This window comes from Trachemys scripta, chromosome 2, assembly GCF_013100865.1.
Source record: "Trachemys scripta elegans isolate TJP31775 chromosome 2, CAS_Tse_1.0, whole genome shotgun sequence".
Lineage (NCBI taxonomy): Eukaryota > Metazoa > Chordata > Testudines > Emydidae > Trachemys > Trachemys scripta.
This window is the reverse complement of record NC_048299.1, coordinates 239,059,949-239,081,523: the sequence shown is the minus strand read 5'-3', so window position 1 is coordinate 239,081,523 and position 21,575 is coordinate 239,059,949. Positions and strand designations below refer to the sequence as shown.

Below are 21,575 nucleotides of genomic sequence, written 5' to 3'. Positions count from 1 at the left end.
TAGGATAGGGTTAAATAAAAAAGGAAAATAGCAAAGGGGCAAAAAAAACCCCACAAACAGGAAAACAGGCAAAGGTTAAAATGCCAGCCAGCCCCAGCCCCCAGCCCCCCCCCCCCCACACACACACACACACAAAAACAGGAAAGGATAAAAACAAAGCCACATGGTGCATCCCTTATCCAGTGGCTCAGACTGCAGATTATGTAATTAGAATGTAATCTATTACAGGCCTGGACCCCATACATGGAAAGCACCTTGCACACCTATGGCAATATATCAACAATAAAGCATAGTAAAAGTGAGACATGGCTGACCCCAAATCCGTAATATGAACATCCTCAAACTTTGGAGAAGTTTGGATCTGAATTTTAGTGGTTTTGGCCTCTCTCTAGTATGATTTGGCGTTAACTTACAATGTTTATGGCTAGATATTTTACATGGCAACACTCTATTTGGTCTATCCACATCTCAGTGCAGATTTATCCATAATTCCTTGTGCAGCAAAACAAGAACAGTTCATAATTTTCTATAATAAAGGTTAGATCACTGGCTACTAGCTTCAATGTGGGACAAATTTATTTGTAAAGTAAAATCACGGAAACCATTCTCTGTGCAGGAAACTTGCGCAACTATTTTGACTTCAGTGGAGCTATGACAATTTACATGAGCTAGAATCTGGCCCCATATATTTAGACCGATTACAGATCAAAATTAAGTTAAAAGAAAATATTTCCCAACACAAAGGAATTGGGGGGGTAATCTAAGTATTTTAAGACTTGCAGAGGTGTATTCTCCTCTTTCTATTATGCCATTAACACTGGTGTTTATGGGAGCTATGTATTCATTTCAAAAGGAGAACCATCTTCTATGAAATACATGTATATCTTGTTTGGAAATGTGCAATGAAACTTTAAAAAATAAAAACAAGTACTGTACCATGGGCAGCCAGTATAGCATCGGTCCTATTGCATAGATCACCACAAGTATCAAAATACAAGATATAAGGCAAGCCACCTAAAAACAAACAAACAGGGAAAGCACAATAATGTTATTCAATATTTATAGCCAATTGAAAGTCAGTTAAATATAGTGGGTTTGTCAGAAATGGTCAGAATAACAGAACATTATAAACACAAAAGATAAAGGAGACAGACTACAGATTTTGGCTATCAAATCTGTGGATTGGAACCGTGTGCGGATCATTTAAATTTTCACCTCTGGTGGATTTCCTCTAGCCACTAAATGCACGAATATCTGGATCAGATATCAACAATGGGCTTGACTTGATGTCAGATACATAGGCACAAATCACTTGTAAAATCGGCTACTCTAAGGGCACGTGTGTGCAGTAATTTCACGAGATCTGCAGCAATGTATGCCCATTCTGTACTTGTATTTATGGTAACATGCCCTTCATATTGTGTCGTTTCACAACAGTTTATCCCTACACTGAACAATGCAATAGTGATATTTGAAGAACTCTAGATCTGTTGGTTGTTTTTGAATAGGAGGAGCTCTTTTCTTCCTTTATTATGAGAAAACATTTCCCTTGTACGATCAGGTATCAACAAAGATTCCTGCATTAGCATTGAAGCATTTTACCTTTGGTTGGTGCATCAGTAAATCATAATCCCCAATATCAGAAAGTTAATGGTTTATGCAGGAAACATGAATCGAGGCAAATGCATGTATTATCACATAGTGTTAATCTGGTGGAAAATTACAAAACAAAATAATCCTGTTTAACAGTAGGAATAAAACCTCAAAATGTACTCTAGATCTCAATCAAATCCTCTCCAGGGTTTGGTGATAAATATATGCCCGCTTGCTTTATTAGGATACTGATTGTGTGTGTCTCTAATAAAGTTATCAGGGCACACATTAAGGGATGATTTAACCAAAAATAAAATGTCAGGGAAAAGAGAGGTAAAAGACAGATGCTGATATCACCTGAGAGAATATTTATCAAGCCTGGGATCCAGGTCTCATTTCTAGCGGTTGCTAGATTAAGGTATCATGAAGAGGAAAATGCTCAGGATCCTACTAAGTCCAAGTAGAGGTTCTTGGAAAACATGAAGTCCACTATAGATTCAAATAGGGTTGGTACTAGTCCTTGTGGGGCCCCTTATCTCTCTCTCATGACATACGACTTAATCCACTGACTTCTATGCATTCAGAACACCCACTCCCTCTGCTCTGCTTGTTGTTGTCATCAACATTTGTTTGTGACATTCTTCAGCCTCTGCTTGCCACCCCACCTATATGGACCAAGAAACTGGGAAGTCAAACTGAAGTGCACCTTTCCAAAAGGCAGAAGAAGAAAAGAGGTAAAGGAATTTAGTCTGTCATAACATTGGGGTTAGAGAAGGCCACATACAGGAAATTGGCACTCTAGCTGGCAGGTCAGGTACTACAGTGATGAGCATGATAGAAGAACCTGAATAGAATAGAAAAGGATAGAAAGGCACATATAGCGTAAGGTCCATGCAATAACAGAGCCTACACAGCCACATAGTTGGTGCACAGCTGGTGGTGGAATGGAGCAGTGGTCCCCAAACTGTGGGACATGCCCACCTAGGGGTGGTGCGTAGGAATGTTCAGCGGGGAGCGTCGGGGCCAGGGCCAGCGACCAGAGGTAGTGAGGAGAAAGTGCCACCCAGCCCTGCTCTGCCCCCAGCTCTGATACGGCCCCGCTCCCAGACGGGACCCCAGCTCCTGGGAGTGTCTCTCCTGAGAGCTGGCCATATGCCTTTGCATGTGATCCAGAACTAAATCACAGACATACAGGGGCACATTCTCTCCTATGTTAGAGTTCTGATTGACAAAGAATAGGGAAGGTATCAGGGAGCCAGGTCGAGCTGACTAATTCTGAGGGCCAACCGTGAGCCTGATGCAATTTAGAGCTGCTCCTCGCATCGGTGCCGACTCCGTGGGTGCTAAAGAGGAGGAGCACCCACTGGGAATAAATGGTGGGTGCAGACCACCCACCATCAGCCCCCCTATTATCTCACTGCCCGCCCACCCCCAGTGCCTCCCACCCGCCGGTGGGCCCCAGGGATCAGCGTCTTCGCCTCTCTCCCCATGCCTCCCGTCTGCGGCGAACAGGTGTTTCGTGGCATGCAGGAGGCTAGGAGAGAAGTGGGAGGAGTGAGGCGGCGGCATGCTCAGGGGAGGAGGAAGAACAGGGCGAGGCCTGGGGGGGAAGGTGTGGAGCGGGTTCGGGGTCTGGGTCAGAGCCAGGGGTCCAGCACCCCAGCACTTTGAAAAGTCGGTGCCTGTGGCTCCTGGGTACTTTTAAATTATGCCACTGGCAGAGCGAAGCAAAGCTCCAGTTCACTGTTCCTACCCTGTGGGGGAGGAGTAGGGCTTGCCAGGGCAGAGGTGTGCCAGCAGGGAGTTCCCCTATGCCAGGGAACTCTCTGCAGGTGACTTACAGATGGATTTTTGGCATCGTTATGCCACCAGACAAGCACAAAGGAGTCGTAACCAATCAAGCCCATGGGAAACATCATGATTTCATTCTATTTATACTTCCCTTCAACCATACAGGCCTTCATGGTCCTCTACAACTTCCTAGAAGATAGCTGGATAAGAGGGAAGGTCCTCATATGTATCAGTAACTGATTAAAAAACAGGAAACAGAGGATTGGAATAAATGGTCAGTTTTCAAAATGGAGAGAGGGAAAGAGTGGTGTCCCACAAGGGTCTGTACTGGGACCAGTACTAGTCAACATATTCATAAATGATCTGTGAAAAGGGGTAAACAATGAAGTGGCAAAATTTGCAGATGATACAAAACTACTCAACACAGTTAAGTCCAAAACAGACTGCAGAGTGTTACAAAGGAATCTCACAAAACTGGGTGACTCAGCAACAAAAGGGCAGATGAAATTCAATGCTGATAAGTGCACATCGGAAAACATAATCCCAACTATACATATAAAATGATGGGGTCCAAATGAGCTGTTACCACTCAAAAGAGAGATCTTGAAGTCATTGTGGATAGTTCTCTGAAAACATCCACTCAATGTGCAGCAGCAGTCTAAAAAGCTAACAGAATGTTGGGAATTATTAAGAAAGGGATAGATAATAAGACAGAAAATATCATATTGTCTTCTATATAAATCCATGGTATGCCCACATCTTGAATACTGCGTACAGATGTAGTCGCCTAATCCCAAAAAAGATATATTGGAATTGAAAAGGTTCAGAAAAGGGCAACAAAAAGGGGTATGGAACGGCTTCCGTATAAGGAGAGATTAATAAGACTGGGACTTTTCAGCTCGGAAAAGAGACGGCTAAGGAGGGATATGATCGAGGGTCTATAAAATCATAACTGGTGTGGAGAAAGTAAATAAGGAAGTGTTATATACTCCTCATAATACAAGAACTAGGGATCACTAAATGAAATTAATAGGCAGCAGGTTTAAAACACACAAAAGGAAGCATTTTTTCACACAACACACAGTCAGTCAGTCTGTGGAACTCCTTGCCTGAGGATGTTGTGAAGGTCAAGCCATAACAGCATTAAAAAAAAAAACTAGATAGGGCCATCAGTGGCTATTAGCCAGGATGCGCAGGGATCGTGTCCCTAGCCCAGGGGTGGGAAAACTACGGCCCGCGGCCACATCCAGCCCGCGTGACCATCCTGCCCAGCCCCCAAGCTCCTGGCGTGGGAGACTAGCCCCTGGCCCTCCCCTGCTGTCCCACCTCCCACGCAGCCTCAGCTTGCTCCCTCTGCTGGCAGCTCAATGCTCTGGGCGGTGAGGCTGTGAGCTCCTGGGGCAGCGCAGCTGCAGAGCCCGGCCTGACCTCGTCTCTGTGCTGTGTGGTGGCAGCGGCGGCAGCGTGGCCCAGCTCCAGCCGGGCGGCGCAGCTATAGCGCCGCCAGCCACCAGTGCTTCGGGCAGCAAGATAAGGGGGCAGGGAGCATGGGGGGTTGAATAGAGGGCAGGGGAGTTCGGGGTGGTGGTCAGGGGGCAGGGGTGTGGATGGTGGTCGGGGGAGAAACAGGGGGTTGAATGGGGGCAGGAGTCCCGGGGGGCAGTCAGGAAGGAGGGGGGGTTGGATGGGGCAGCAGGGGGCAGTCAGGGGCAGGAGTTCTGGGGGCAGCCAGGGGACAGGGAGAAGGGGTGGTTGGATGGGGCAGGGGTCCCGGGAGGGCCGTCAGGAATGAGAGGAGGGGTTGGCTAGGGCGGCGGTGGCCCGGGGGCAGTCAGGGGACAGGGAGCGGTGGTGTGTGGATGGGGCAGGGGTTCCAGAGGGGCCGTCAGGGAATTGGGGGTTGGATGGTGCGGGAGTCCGGGGGGGGGAGCAGATAGGAGGTGGGGGCCAGGCCACGATCCCCTCCCCTAACCGGCCCTCCATACAATTTACGAAACCCAATGCAGCCCTCAAGCCAAAAAGTTTGCCCGCCCCTGCCCTAGCCTCTGTTTGCCAGAAGGTGGGAATAGGCGACAGGGGATGGATCATGTGATGATTGCCTGTTCTGTTCATTCCCTCTGAAGCACCTGGCATTGGCCACTGTGGGAAGACAGGATACTGGGCTAGATGCATCATTGGTCTGACCCAGTATGGCCGTTCTTATATGCAGGAACTAAAATGAATTCTACAGTGAACTATGGGTCTGAAGCATGGATACAGTGGATCTGGGTGGATAATGGAAAATGATGCTGCACGAGGATGGTGAAGCACTATATGTTGTCAGACTCCGTTACTTGACACATTCAATAAACAGCGTTAGAACTTTCTTTGAATATTAATGCTTTCCAAAGATGTTTATTGTTTAAATTATTCAGTATAATTTACCTAGCTCACAGGGTACTGTGTGGGTTATCAACAAATATCTGAACAGTGTTTTGGAAATATAAAGACCTAAATAAGTTCTAGGTATTATGACAACTTGTACAAAACAAACATGATAGGATCTGATGGGTTCAGCATAATCTACAAGTCTACAACACGAGTAATAATCTACCCTCATTTAGGTTATGAACTGCCATTAAGGACAAGCATAGCTTTGCCCCAAAATGGTGTTCATATGGTTGAGTTAACATGATGAGCACAATTAGAAAAGTTATACTTTTGGAACTGTGGTTCTGATCAATCTCAGATTTACTTCTTGTTATCTGAACTGCTTTGTCAAAAACTCAAACAGCTAATATCTGCCCTGGAGAAGCTGAACATGTCATCTCCACAGGCTTGAAATGTACTGTACAATCTGAGCACATTGTGACACAATACAAGCACACAGTGACACAGACCTTCAGTGGGCAGATTACAACTTTTTAGGAGCGGCTTTCAAGGTTGATTTTCAAAATAAAGTGAAAATAAACAACTGGAAAAGTTGGATTTAATTAATTTTCGTCACAATCGGATTTATTTATTTAAATCGAATCAAACTAAAGCTAAAGACCAGCTCAACATATAAAGTGAAATCCCTCACCCACCACTAGAGGGCCCTTTAGTCATGATGATGATAAATACAAATAAAAATGCAAGATCTTAAGTGTAGTTTCTGCAGTGTATCCACACAGGGGAGAAACACAAGGATGGAGTTCTGTTTCCCAGACTTGAAAGCGCATAATGAATTAAAATCTAAGTAGATTAATTAATAAATCAACCCCTTTGCTTTTTTAGCATGGCTGTAGCACATAATTGTGATGCCATGCAGATTATTAAAGCTAAAGAGTAGAGTCATGCCTCTCCCCACCTGAGTTATTAAACTAAAATTGTGTACTGGGGATACATGCTTGGTTGCTGGGAGGAATGAGGGGCATCCTTCTCTCACTGCCTGATTTTATATGAAGCTTGAAGGAATGATATTGATAACCACTTCAGAAATTGGTTCCTGAGACCGCCACATTACAGGTAAACATAGAACAAGAAAATATAGTGGATACAATCAGTATAATACATGATAAGCAGCACAATAATCTCAGCTTTCTTACCAATTTAAGCCTAAGGAGTTACCTGTGTTTTTGCTCCGGTGCTATATAAAAGTGCAGTACGTCCCATCGCTGCAGCGCTTGGTATGCAAAAGAAAAATGAAGGAATCACATTGCTGAGGCCATGAGCCAAAAGCTCCTGCAAAGTTTTTAAAAAGAATACATTGTTTTATTCTGTTGTTCTGTCATTTCAACATTTCTTGCCAACATGGGAATTCTCTATGTAAATATTAGCAATTACAAAGAACAAACTTTTAGGGAAAAACAGTAACATACAGTGTAAAAGATCTTCCAGTACTGTATGCTTTCTCAAGACTCTGTTCTAACCTGAATGATCCAGATGCTTAGCTAGATTCAAAAGTAGATCAGGGAGTTATATTGTCTTTGGAGAATAAATGGCATTGCTAGTTATTAGAGATAGGCTCCAACCAGAGATAGGCTCCAACCACAACATTTACATCCAGATCCATTTTGAACAGCCCAAAGTTTGGGGGTATTTAGCTCTGAAGTATGTTCAGGCCAATCTCCACTTTCAATAAGAAATTTTGAAAAAGAATGGTTAATTATCTTCTTTGACAGCAAGTTTTAATGGAGTGGTAGAAATGGTAACTTGCATGTATATGGTATATGGTATCTTTCATGACTAATGTGCTTTATACCTCAGCCAGGACAGAAATGCAGCTACCTCTGAGCAAAGACTTAGACATGAAAAGCCTAGTCAGGGTGAGGAAGCGTTCCAAGATCTTGCAAGCTGCATACTGAGGTGAACAGTGTGTTCTAATACAGTGTCTGATTATGGTTCTTTAGCATCAGTGCACTGAGTCAGGGAGAGAGTCTAGGGAGACCCTTTTTCCTCTTCCCCACACACTGGGACCATTAATGGTGCTGGCAATACTCACTGCCCCATAGGTGGCACATCCAGCCACCTGCCTGACCACGTATCCTCCCACCTGAAAACCAGCAAGCTGCTGGAGGACTCAGCTGTACATATGCATGCTACACATTTACTAAAGGCGCAGCAAGGGCTGCAGACTAAGTACCCCTGGAGGCATTATCTTATTAATGCCATTTGCAGCTATAATGCCTGCCTTCCACCATCACTCAGGCCATCTATCTTCTTTCCCCCTTCCCCACAAAACATGGCTTTGTGATATAAGTCAAAACTAATGGAAGCTTGTGCGCAGAAATATTTTTTAAAACATGAGCGAATACGACGTTCACACATCCATGTCTCAATGATGTACTGATATAAGAGTTTGCAAAGACATGGGCTGGTCCAACCAAAACTGGGGTGTCCTGCAAAGACATTCAAATGAGTCTCCAGCTACCAGGCTAATCATTCACTGTTCAGTCGTGGCTCATCCACTTCATACCGCTCCGCAATGGGACGGGAAGGCAGGGTGGCATTTCAGTCCCACAGGCAGACAGAACTGGGAGGGGAACAGTTTTCCCATCTTGTGAATATTTTAGAGAGTTCAAACATTTTTACAATCCTGACTCATGATGAAAAGCCAAAATCTCAAAATAGTTAGCAAGCTGATCAATTTTTTTCCACTTTAGGTCAATCAAAACATTTTCTTTTGATAAGTTCAAAATGTTTTGTTTTGATTCTGACCTTTTTTCTTTTGTTTAACCTATTTCAGTCTATTTAGCTTACATTTCAAAACAAAAAGTCAGTTTGAACTGGAAAACTGAACTATTTGTTTTGAAAAGGTCAAAATGGAATATTTAGACAATTTTGAAACGTTTTTTCAACATTTTTTGGAGATTCTGCTAAACTGACCTTGTTTCACAAACAATTTTGGTTTTGATTAACCGACTTTTCTGATGAAAAATGATTAGCTGAAAAATTCCCCATCAGCTCTATCTAAGGGACCATATCCAATAGAGAACTTGTCCCTAAGTACATGTATTTCCCACCAATTGCTTAAGTTATTATCTTCCCAGAGCACTCAGCCAACCTGACGTAGCTCCTACGTCACATTCAACAGCAGAGTGGCATAAGCAGTAAACAGCCCACTGACACTTCAGCCTGTCCCTTGAGGAGTGGAACCCTCAGGACTGACAGCCTCTGCAGCTGAAGGTTTGGCACGGTTGTCTGAATCAGCACTGCTCCTACTTCTTATAAAGAATTATCCTTTTCTTGAAATGGAACTCATGCTTTGCACAAGCCCCATTTTGTAAGATCAGGTGAGTCTATGGGGCTATAAGTTCCTATGCTCTATTTCTTCAGCCTGTGGCCCATGTAAAATTCTTCTCTCACTAAGTTGCCTTGGAAGAAGCTGCCTCCTGTTACGACACTGAAGAACATACCGAAACCCAAGCTGGCCACTGTTGGTGCCTAATGCAGCATTTCATGGCTTCGGCTGAGGCTTGTGTCCCCTTAGAATCAGTAGCAGCCTCCACAGACTAGGAAGCTTTGCAGAACTCATTTGGACTGCAATGGGTGTTTACTACTATCATCTGAAGTCCTCACGATAACATATGAAATGCCTCAGTCACCTGCTAAGCCTCAGTCACCTGCAAAACATCACAGTCATTTTATGATCTGCTGGCAGTGAAAAGAAAATGCTTTACCTGGTTATCATCCACAGAGTATTTGAACTGTTTAGCAGAGCCTTGAGCCAGGGCTAGTGATGCTACATAACCAACTAACGCTACTCCAAAAGCTTCAGTAACTACTTCAGAGAGGATGTTCAGGGATGGGGCTTTCGGTGCTGGTATCCTGTAAAGATAAATACAATCCTTTTTATTGGACTTGATACATGTGTGATAAATCCTGAACCAAAGTTATATTTAATTGGAATGCATAAAAGCTTTTTGCCCTAAATGGCACATCATTGCTATCACTTTTTCAGTTGCATCAAACAGTGGTAACAACAGCAGGAGCACTAGTGTAAAAAGGATGCTAGCAGCCACTAGCATTTTCAGAACCATGCAGACCTCCTTTAAAGCACACAGTGCTTAAAATTGCCAATTGTAACCTGTCACCTTGACAATATTAGTGCTCCTTCTGTTGCCAGTGGACAGAACTGGTGGTAGCCACAGTGCCCCCTATCTGAAAGATATATCAATGTTAAATCAGAAATGTATGCCCCAAAACATGTATTTTGCTGACTTAATATGTGGGGGATAGGAGAATGGGATGACTAATAATAATAATAATAAAGTAACACTTCACAACAATTTAGGAGAGGAAGAATACCATATCCATTTAAAACTGCAGGGGGAAATTTAGACAGCCTGAATGAAACTCTCTCAAATGGAATCTGCCATATGTAAAACAATGAACTAGTGAACTGCCAAGGGGTCCACATAAATCAGCTCAGCCACTGAAATCTTGTTTCCTCATTTTGTAACATACAACAATTTAATTTAAGCCTCTCAAAGCATTTACTGGTTTATGGAGGTTACGGGCTGCATTTGCATTCTTCAACACTTTCTGCAGCAATTCTTTGTGTGTTATGTAGCACACAATAAGCTTCTTTTAATTAAAGCTGCACAAATAAATCTTAACTCTTCATAATACATATTAAAGAGACGCGTTTAGCCCTGTCCAAACCCTGAGTTTAGATACGCGATGCCTAATTTGCCCCCAACAGCTCATATAATTGGCGCTCTCAACAGATCCCAGTATCTTCTTCCTATTGCTGCAAGTTCCCAATACACACACTGTCTCCTGGGCTTCCCAGAATGCACTGGGCCTATGTCAGATGGGGAAACCCTAGAAGTGGTTGGAAATCTAATGGATTAACTGCTGAGCCCCATTTTTAAATCTTATAAACTGATAATGATCATGAGAAGCAAGCAGTATTCTGGGATCATGGACCCCAATGAAGTAGATTCTCGCTATCTATAAGGTGTTCATCACCACAGTAACTATGGTGCTTCTATATTTGTTAAAACACTATTCAAAAATACCTCATTTGGTAACATACTCCTGCAAAAAAAATTATTTCTTAGGAAATTTCCTATGAGACACCAATAGATTACTTGGGAGAGTGGGGGGAGAATGACTTAATATCCCAGTTTAGAAGTAAAAAGAAAAAAAACAACTGAAAAGGTGTGGAAACACTGCTGCAGAAGAAGAGTGCTATCTACCCACCCTCTGCCCATGGCAAGCTCCTCCATAATACCTGGTCTGTGGCAGCACAGAGAGAATTATTTTGGTAGATGTACTGGAGAAGGAGGCCTGGCAGGTTGTGTTGCAGTAGGGGAGAATGTTTTACCACCCAACCTTTCTTATATCCACTGGACATCATTTCTCCTATAAAATAATGAAACAGTCTCCATAGGCACCTGAACTTCTGCATTGCGCAGGATGGTATCAACAAACTTCTCCAGTGAGGGACTATATTTGAGGGCCGAAATGAATATTGCAGGTACTCTCCATTTTTATTTGATTTGATCTTTTCATGGACTGTTCTCTAAACATACATACATTTAAAAACCATAAGCAAATAAAGAACACATTACCCTTCTGGAATATGTCCCACAACTTCTAGGCCATACGTGTATTCCATATCAGCACAGTAGCAGCCAATGGATGTAGCAATGATCTATTTAATTCAGTACAGAAATGATGTTAATGTTCTATTTATTAGGTACTCATATTGCTGCAATATCTGAGTGCTTCACAATCTTTAATGTATTTATCTTCACGATACCCCTGTGAGGTAGCGACATGCTATTATCCCCATTATACAGAAAGAGAACTGAGACACAGAGTGGCCTAGTGACTTGCCCACGATCACACAGGAAGTCTGTGGCAGAGCAGAGAATTGAAACCAGATCTCTGAAGTCCCAGGCTAACATCCAACCACTGGACCATTCTTCTTTCCTAAAGTTGCCTACTAGAGTCCTGAAAGATGCCAGTCTAATGTCTTGAAATTTGCATACTTGTTAATAAAAATAGCTTTATTTAAGCATTAAGTGCAATATTCTATTTAGAAAGGGTGAAGGCCATATCCATGGCAAACTATGCAAAAAATATATATCTTGTAAGTTTCACTACAGGATGCCATAGTATATAGAGCCAAACATGTTGCTGCAACCCACTGAGGGCACAGCTAAGAAAATCAATGCATAGAACCAGAATCTGTAGGGATTATGTAGAGAAAATCTCATACTTCGCTAAAATCCAACAAATGTTAAAAAGTTGTACAGAACTGATCTAAAAGAGTACATCTGCAATGTGTTGAGCAATTACTGTAGAATATTGCAGTATTTTTGTATGGGAACATGAACATTTATGGTATTGGAGATTAAAGGAGATTATGGATATTTAAGTACGCATCTGCCAAACATGAACTGCTGCCCCCATACCCATACCAGTTATAGATGTTCAATTTGTATCCACGGACCCAATAACAAAATGCAGCACAAAACTGTATCCTTCCAAGTGCATGTTAGTATGCAGCCTGTCAATCCCAAAGTCTTTTTTTAACAAATTCTAGTGTTTTGAAGTAGCAACATGCTCACAGACTTTCAGGTCACAAGGGACCATCATGCTCATCTAGTCTAACTTCCTGCACATTGCTGTTTAGGTTGCTTTCCTCTTGGGTACACCTCATGTTTTAAGTTTCAGAGAACTGGAAAACACATGTGCGAACTATTATTTGTATTAAGTATACCCTCTGCTCTATAAGTTTTCTTATTCGAGTGTGACTGTCCCTCTTCAAATCTGCACACCAAGGGGACAATCCATGCATGGATCTACTTGTGGCTACTAGTAGGGGAGCAGCAACATAATTCCCACCCTCTCAGGACCAGCACATGGTGTTCTGTGGGCATGGGATCTACACAAGTTGGTGGGTCTCTGCACAGTGATGCTAGGAGAAACTCAGTAAGGGGATCTTCACAGAGTTTTCACTCCCCCGCATACATTTTTCTGTGGGTTTTTCAGCCCATTCATGTCCTTTTCCTTTTCAGTTTTTTTTTAAATCAGTTGCAAAGTGGCTGAAGAATTTCACTGTAACCTGACATGTTGCTGTGTATCTTAGCTTGAACAATAGCATCTCCCTTACGCTGTGGTGGTTTAGGTCTAGTGGTTTATTGCCTGTGCATTCCCACAACTTCCTCCTGACTTCCCCTCTGTCTAACTCCCTTCCTCAAAGTATTTTCACAAGTATCTATTTAGGTCTCTTATGGTTCCTGGGACATGCTATACAAACACGTTTCTGACTGGATAATAGCTCATCCTTTCCTGCTCAGACATGAAATTGCTTCTAGCTTAAGCCTTGTCTATTGTGTACTTCCTGCCATTTGGGGGGCATATGCCAGAACATAGTAGTCCCTCAACAAATAAATAGTTAGGGCTTGCAGTGTACATGGGGCCAAGCTATGTTGTAACAATATTTGTAAACCATGATAGAGTCTCAGGTGTTCTAACACAAAAAGTCTCTGGTCTTACAAGCTGCTGTGTTTCTGGTTCAAACTTCTAAACTAAGTTTGCACCTCTCAGAGGGTTTATATATGTGGCTAAGAGACATAAATATTAAATTCTATCCAATTTGCATTCTTAAGAACACAGCTAAGAGATACAGTCATGGGCAGTGGGTATAATAGGCCAGGGAAGACTAAGACTTCTCTGGCACAGCCACTGCTGACCCAATGCCAGACACTTGGGCAGTGGTGGTCCCACCTCTTCCCCTCCCTGCGCCCCTTCCCCAAAGTCCCCACCAGCTGCCTGACTGGTAAGTCTGTCTCCTCTCCTTCACTCCACCACCCCTCTCCGGAGGTCCCAGCTGCTCACAGCGTCCCTCCTCACTTCCCTTCCCTGTGGGAGCAAGGGATTGAGGAGGGATGTGGCAAGCCAGCGGCAGGCAGGAGAGTGAGGAGGCCAGCGGCGGGTGGACAGGCAGGGGAGTGATAAGGCGAGCACCAGGGGGTCTTGCTGTGGGCAAGGGGGTGAGGAGGCGAGCAGCAGGCATGCAGGGGTCTTACAGTGGGTAGGGGGGCTCTGGTGGGGGAGTGAGGAGGTGAGCAGCAGGCGGACGGGGTGTGTGTGTGTGTGAGAAGGCAAGCAGCAGATGGGGGAGTGAGGAGGGCCCCAGCAAGACAGTGGGTCGGCAGGCAAGTGGGTCTTGCAGTGCGGGGGCGGTGAGGAAGGATGCAGCGGGTGTGTGTGGGGGGTGTCTCCCATGGGCAGGGGGGTGAAGAGGGTCTTGGCAGAAGGGGGGCTGAGTGGGGAGGGAGCCAAGCGGAGGCAAGGTGGGGGTGAAGTCTGGGCAGGGCCAAGGGCGGAAGAGGCGGGACAGGGAGCTAGCCTCCCCCAGGGGAAGCTTCACCCACCGCCCATGGATACAGTATTCTAATTATCTCTCCAGTCCACAATAGCAGAAAATTCAAAGGGACAGAGTCCATTTTCATATTAATTTTGAAAAGCACTTACAAACTTCAATAGGATCTTACAAGAAACCACTTAGCCATATGGAGAAAAAAAGTGTCACTTCTTTCTAGAAACAATATTTTAAAATTATGAAAGCAAAGTGAACGTACAGTCTACATTTGTCTCAAGGACTATGGGTTAAATAGTTACTCTACACAAACGGATATCTGGGCACAGCTGTGAGAATAACTGACTTTTCTGTCTGCTGGCCTTTCTGAAATATCAAAACAAAAATTCATTTCAGATCAACCCAAAATGAAAATGTTTCAAATGTTTTGGCAAACCAAAAAGTCAGAAAAAAATCAGTTGGGTCTGAACATAAATTTTATTTCAGCTTGAATGAAACAGTTTTGTTTTCAAACTTTCTAAAAACATTTTAAGTTTTTAAATAAATAATAAATTGAATAATAATAATATTTTTTAAATAAATGAAACATTGAAATGTTTTATTTTGAAATTGCTAAAATGAAATTATTTTATTTTTTTCAGAATTGTTTTTTTTTGGGGGGGGGAGGGGTTTCCAACTGACATTTTGGCAAAATTGACACAAATTCACAAAATGTTTTGGTTCACCCAAACTTGCATTGTTTGGCAAAAAAAAAGTTTCATCCAGCTCTAAGTATGGCAATTCCATCTGCCTGATGAACATAACACCTAGCAAAGGACATAAACGCCAATAAGAAGAGGTTCTAGAAATACATTAAGAGGCAGAGAAAGCCAAAGGAAAATATGGTGGGGAAGGAAAGCTAATAACAGACTTCAAGAATGGTGAGGTGTTTAATGACTATTTTGCGTCAGTCTTCACTAAAAAATTTATTGTGACCAGATGCTAAACACAGTTAATATTAACAACAAGGGGGGAGCAACACAAGCCAGAATAGGGTGAGAACAAATTAAAGAACATTTAGATAAGTTAGACGTATTCAAGTCAGCAGGGCCTGATGAAATTCACCCTAGGGTACTTGAGGAACTTGCTGAAGCAATCTCAGAACTGGAGTATTTGTGGCACCTTACAGACTAACAAATTTATTTGAGCATAAGCTTCCGTGGGCTACAGTCCACTTCATCAGATACATAAAATGTATGAGAGAGTCCAAAGAAAGCACAAGTATAAGGTTGATACACTGTGAAGAGCACATGGACTTCAGAATTTTTCTCTCAAAATCTGTTTGCTTTCTGTAAGAGGTTCTGGAGAGAACAGAATCCCAGCTCTGTGTGCGGGGAAATGTCTGAATTACCACTTGACATTTGAATGTAGAGCACTTACAGCACTGTAGCTAATTTCTATTTAACGTACACCACGTGAAAAGAAAACTGGAAATTATAGAAAATGATAGTTTAGGTACCGGTTTTGTCATAAATAAATGTAAAAAACTATGTTTGACTACAGCTAACCAGCATTCGTCTCTTACAGCTTCAGATCAAAAACATACCAATTACATTTTTATTTTTATACTTAAAATTATTCATATTAACATCTTAGGCCTCGTTCTTGTATTTACATAAGAAACAGTAAACATATGAAAAATGTTTTATAAATTGAAAACATATGTCACTTCGTTTTTTAATTATTTATCCAAACTGTTTCCTGTTCATATATTAACATACAGCCATGCAAATTAGCTCTACATTTAATAAGTGGCAGGTGTGGCCCTGGGTAGCAATCGACGACATAGTAAACTTTTGCAGTTTAGTTAAACAACTGCAAGCTTTGAAAGGCAAGAACTCTGATACTTGATTTCATACTTACCAGAATTAAATCGATGGGAAGAACTACTTTAATTTTTCTTTTAAATTTTTCATTCAATTCTTTAACAAGAACGAGCACCACCAGGCTTACCAAGGACAGAAGCAAAGCTTCTAATTGAACCGAGTTGATGTTTTCAAATATGTAGGCATAAATCTACAGTGATAAAAAACAAACAAAGCAAAACAGAGATGACAACAGAATTGTATACATGACCAAATGCCACATACTAGAATGCAACCTAATATCTTCAGATGTACAGAACTATTCTCAAAAGCTGAATCAATGCTATAGGAGTTAAGCAATCTGACATACTGGTATTCACTCAACATTTTGGATGGAAAAAATTCATGGATCTACCATTACAAAAGGACTTCTGCTTGAAACAGTTCTGAAAGATGTGAATACCTTTACAATAACTTTTTAATACAAACAATACTATACATTTCCACTAACAGAAACACACTTAATAAAGCAAAATTATCCTGGAAGTACAATAGAGCAAATCTTGATGTCCTTACTGAGATTTTTTTTTTTTTTTCAATCCTTATTCATTCAAAACTCCTATGAATTAAATATTTCAATCCTGTCAGTACAGATATGTATGTAATATACTTCACGAGAATGAAAATTTTCCCTAATTCAGGCACAACCAGTAAATTTGATTAATCCATTTTAATGATATTTAAAGGAAAAATACAATTACCATATCAAATAATTTCACGTTGCCTATCCTGTATTCTGAATGTCTCACTGGCACCATGAAAGCATCCATCCACTCACAGAAGTGAATGGGTGATTATCTGCCATAAATACTGTATTTAAGCTACTGTGAAATGGATAGAACCAGATCTCTGATTCACTAACTCTCAAATAATTGATTACCTCTGGTTTAGAATATCTCTAATTGCACCCTGAGATTAACAGGATAAACTGAAGAGGTATGCAGCCCTAACCTGTTCCAAATTTGAGGATCCAGAAGACACACACCTCTGCGATTAAAGTTGATGAAGAAATTTCCAAATCCATTGAAGAAGTTAGAAGATCTGAGGAAAGATAGAGATAACTTCTACAGGATCCTGTCCAGAAAAATAGAGAAAGAAAGAAAATCTACAGTCAAGTTCTTCATGCCTCTGATGTGTAACAACCTATTTGCTAGAGGAACAAAAGTGATAGGAGCATATGTAGTACACAGCCTTTCTGAAGCCTTTAGAAGAATAAGTTGGGAAAAATCAGAATTCGAGTGGAGGCCTAACAGCCATGTGGGCTGAACTATAAACTGAATATAGAGAGGTAGTTGAGAGGAGGGATGTTTCACTGTTCTGAAGGGAGTCAAGAGTCCTGGATGGTTTGTATGGAAAAGACCATTTGTCTAAGGCTAATGAATCTGAATGTATATCTAACAAGAAGCCCTCATTATTGTTTGACACATACATCTTGTGGGAGGGAGAAAGAAATGAAAGGAGAGAATATGGAAGAAATGTAGGTTGGACACCCAACCCAAGTTGTCTTAAAAATTTCCATTTCATGTCACACTTATCCCATATATATCTGTATTACAAGGTGAACAACAAACATGTCTGGAAGAAAGCCATTCAAAAATCCAGAAAATTCATTGGTCCATTATGAGAAAATAGGAAAAAGATAACAATAGGTAACAGAGATTTAGATGACTGACAAAGCTAAAGTATTTTCTGTTTCTTTGAAAGAAAAGTCTCCAAAAGGAATCCAGAAAGCCTATACAGAAGAAGGAATCGAGGAAATTCTACAGATCTAGGCTGCAATATAAATAATCTCTTATTTATATGCTATAAAATGCAACACAATAAAATAAAGAGAATTGAAGCTCAAATATGAAAAGTCAGGGTGTCTGTTCTAAGGGCAACTAAAAATATCCCTAAAATAAATGAAGAGAGAAACCTCCACTTTGTTAGAATGGTGATTAATGAATGCATTTTCAAATGTACTTATGATGGTAAGAGGACTTCTTGACAGTTCGGGGATTAAACAAAGACATTTAAAACTGGACTGGACAAAGCACAACAAAACTTATCTCAAGGAACAATTCTATCATGGCAGGGGAGTTGACTACACCACCATAGAGGACTTTTCTATTCTAATTTCTCTGATTCTGTCATTCTTGGATAGGACTATGATAATTTTTTTTAAATGAGCAAGTTTAAAAGCTCCAATTTTTGTTAGATTTTAGGAATATTTCAGTTTTCCATTATGGAAAACAATCACAAGAAAAACATGACAATGGGAAAGAAAAGAAACCTGTTGATAGTTCACAAGGAGAAAAAATACTGGAACCCAGGTCAGAATAACAACAAACATATTTCAGTGGGAATGTTTCTCAGAGCCTGGAAAAAACTCTCAAATTTTAAAGTCATCTTATTCAGTCACTGTCTAACCTTTGTAAATCACATTATTTTATAAGAGTAATAAGTAATAGATGAACGATGAGTAAAAAAACCCACCATCTCTAACCACACGGTGTCCTTGTGTAATGCATCAAGGAGGATGTTATACTGAATGGCTTGAGACTTGGCTATTAATACATCATCACTGCCCAAAAATGTACATTACAGACAGCATGGTACTTTGCCTCTGTTCCCCACAAGAAGCTGGGATCAATTAGGACAAAAGAAAAATTGGAAAGCCGTGTCAAAGTGTCTACAAAGTCATCCTTGGCTCAGAAACTATGAAAATACATATCCATATTGAAAACAAAGTTGGTAAGAGGAAAGAGAAGAGTTAGATTGATTCCCATTCTCAGAAATCAAAGAGCTGCAAGCTTATTTCAAATGACCAGTTTCTGCTGAAGTGTCAGCATTTGATGATCCATGTGTAGCAACAATGAATTTAAGTCTTTATTAGATGAACTGAGACATCCTGGATATATTTAATTTAAACAAATAAAGATGTCTATCTACACTGTCCAAAGATAATTTTTATGTCTTTCCTCTGTACTAGCCATTTTTAAAAGCAGGTAAAAATTTCATTTCCACGAACTTGAGGGAATCACTGTAGTGTTTAATCATGGATTTCCATCAAATAGAAGGTTTATAAGTATGCAGGAGAGTCACAATCTAATGTACAAATCAGAACATGAATATTCTTACACTTGGACATCCTCTTTAATGTTCCTTCTATGAAGAATATAGATGTTACTGTGTCTGCCATTTAATCTTTAAAATACTTCAATTGAAGTTATAGCCAAGGCTCCCAGAAGTCCATGGCAGTTATAGATCAGTTTCTGTAACAAACATTTCTGCAGGAAATTTTTACTAAATTATATGGCAAGAATAATCTGTGTCCATAGTATTTCCAAGAACCATAAAACTGTAATCTCTTTGTATATTCATCTACATGCATAAATACATACATACACATACATTACACAGTGTTGTATACACATGCACGCACACACACGTTCCCCACATGCATGGTGGAGACTCTGTCTAGACTAGGATTTAAAGACAATGTTAGATAGAGTTAGCTAGCTTGATTTAATTAATACCTTATACCGCTCTAATCAAGACAAAGCAATTGTACCTTAGAACACGGTAAGTACCATTATTGTCTCTTGGCTGGAGGTTCTAGAGTCGACTAGAAGGTGTTATTAGATTGAGCTAGCTAACTGAATCTCATATCACACCTTTACACCTTAGTCTGGACAAGGTCTATGGGATCAACTGCAGAGCTATGTAATGAATTGCATTTATTATGTACCTTCAACCACACCACTTTATCAATCTCTAGCTAGATCTACATTCCAGCCCCTTGAGCAGCTTCAAACAAATGCCATTTTAAAAAAATCCCTAACTTCCCAAACTAATGTTTCCCCTTTCCCCTGTAAATCTGGAATTCCAACGCCTCCCCCTTGCAATTACACCAAACAGGGGAAGGCTCACGGGCCAAAAAATGGAGCTTAATATCATTGCAAATGAAGAATTCCCAATATTCCATGGGATAAAAGCTTTGCTTCTGGCTTCGGTAGGTCCAACATCTCAAGACATTCAAATAGTGACATTATGTAGAGAAAAGTTATTGTAGGTAATTTTTAAATTTTAAATTTGTAGGTAATTTTGAGGCATGTACAGTGGGAATCATTGAGAGAGAGATCCTGGCTTTTGAAATGGAAGGAATTACATTAATAATATTTTTAAAACTAATTTTTTTGTAAAAATGTGACATATACAGAAAATTATTGTTATGAATTATTATTTTACATCACCCAAAAATGTACCAGGCAATTTACAGTACATATAAAAAATAATATGCAAGTTCTGCATTTGAGATTATTTACTTTGACTTTACCATTAATTAGTAATGTGATCAAACCAAACAGACTGATGACACCTTTATGCCATATTACCCCACACCATCACGTACACAATGGGATCTACCCTTAATCTCAAATTCAACCAACTAAAAATGGTCCTGCTTCATGGTTGTGATGGCCACAGAATGCTGTGCTTCCTGACTGATTTAATTCCCATGAAATATGAGTTCAACCTGCCTTTTTTTAAAAATTACCCCACTAACTGCAACTTTTCAAATAACTCACCTGTGCTGCTCTTTACTTTTTAGCTTAAGATCTTAACTTGGATATTTGAAAACTTCCAGTTAAGCTTTATAAATAACTAAATGTTAAAAGTTAAGTGTTAATGAAATCCACAACCATGCTTAGAGAGGAAACATTGCCCTTCTAAGAACTTAAAATGCAAGCTAGTGTAGGTTTATCCAGAGATTTATTTACTTACCAAGGTCAAGGTAGCATAGTACATTAGTTTTTTCACCTCTAGACTTATTGATTGCAACTGTACTTTTCACACGCTAAAAGTTAAGCAGGTGAATAAGTGTTTGCAGGATCCGGGCCTTAGATCAGATAATAAGTGAAAATATACTTCATTACCCACATTACAAAGCTACTGCTCAGTTTAGTATTATTGACAGTCACTGTTCAAAAAGGTCCAAACCTTTTTGTAGGTTTAATCTGCAGTACACTGAAACAAAGGTGGCAGAGATGGGTCATATTAAAGTGCTTCCATCAATAAGTGCACACCTATGAAGCCATGCCTTGGAAAGCCTGGGTCTATTCATTTCATTGGAATGACATCAGAATAGCAGAATCAACAGCTTATTTTTTATGAAACTATGTGCATGCCCTTTGCAAAATATATAATATACCTCTTAGTATTAAAGCATTTAACCACATATTACACTATACATTCAATCAGTAAGCTCAAAATGTTTTATAGAGTTAACACTGAGCATTTTTATATTACAGGTCTGGAATAACACTGATGTCTAACCCACAAAACATATGTATAAACATTTTCAACAGACACATCATGAATTACATATTTAACACATCCCAACCCCTTTCCTCTCCCCCCACACAGCAAGCAGGAGTCTTGGGGAGCAGCTCCAAGGCAGAGGGCAGGAACAGCACATGGCAGTGCGGGGAGGGACAGCTGCAATT

The 21,575-nt window shown here is 40.8% G+C and overlaps 1 protein-coding gene across 1 annotated transcript in view; it reads right to left on the bottom strand.

Annotated features, from left to right (window-relative positions):
* The window catches only part of SLC26A7 (solute carrier family 26 member 7), a 122,984-nt gene that overhangs the window by 48,969 nt on the left and 52,440 nt on the right, over positions 1-21,575 (bottom strand). The window contains exons 5-9 of the mRNA XM_034763250.1: positions 16,088-16,240; positions 11,424-11,506; positions 9,525-9,672; positions 6,973-7,086; positions 937-1,014 (exon numbers count right to left, since the gene is read on the bottom strand). Of these exons, the coding sequence (XP_034619141.1) occupies positions 937-1,014; positions 6,973-7,086; positions 9,525-9,672; positions 11,424-11,506; positions 16,088-16,240 (576 nt within the window). The remainder of the gene's footprint in view (positions 1-936; positions 1,015-6,972; positions 7,087-9,524; positions 9,673-11,423; positions 11,507-16,087; positions 16,241-21,575) is intronic.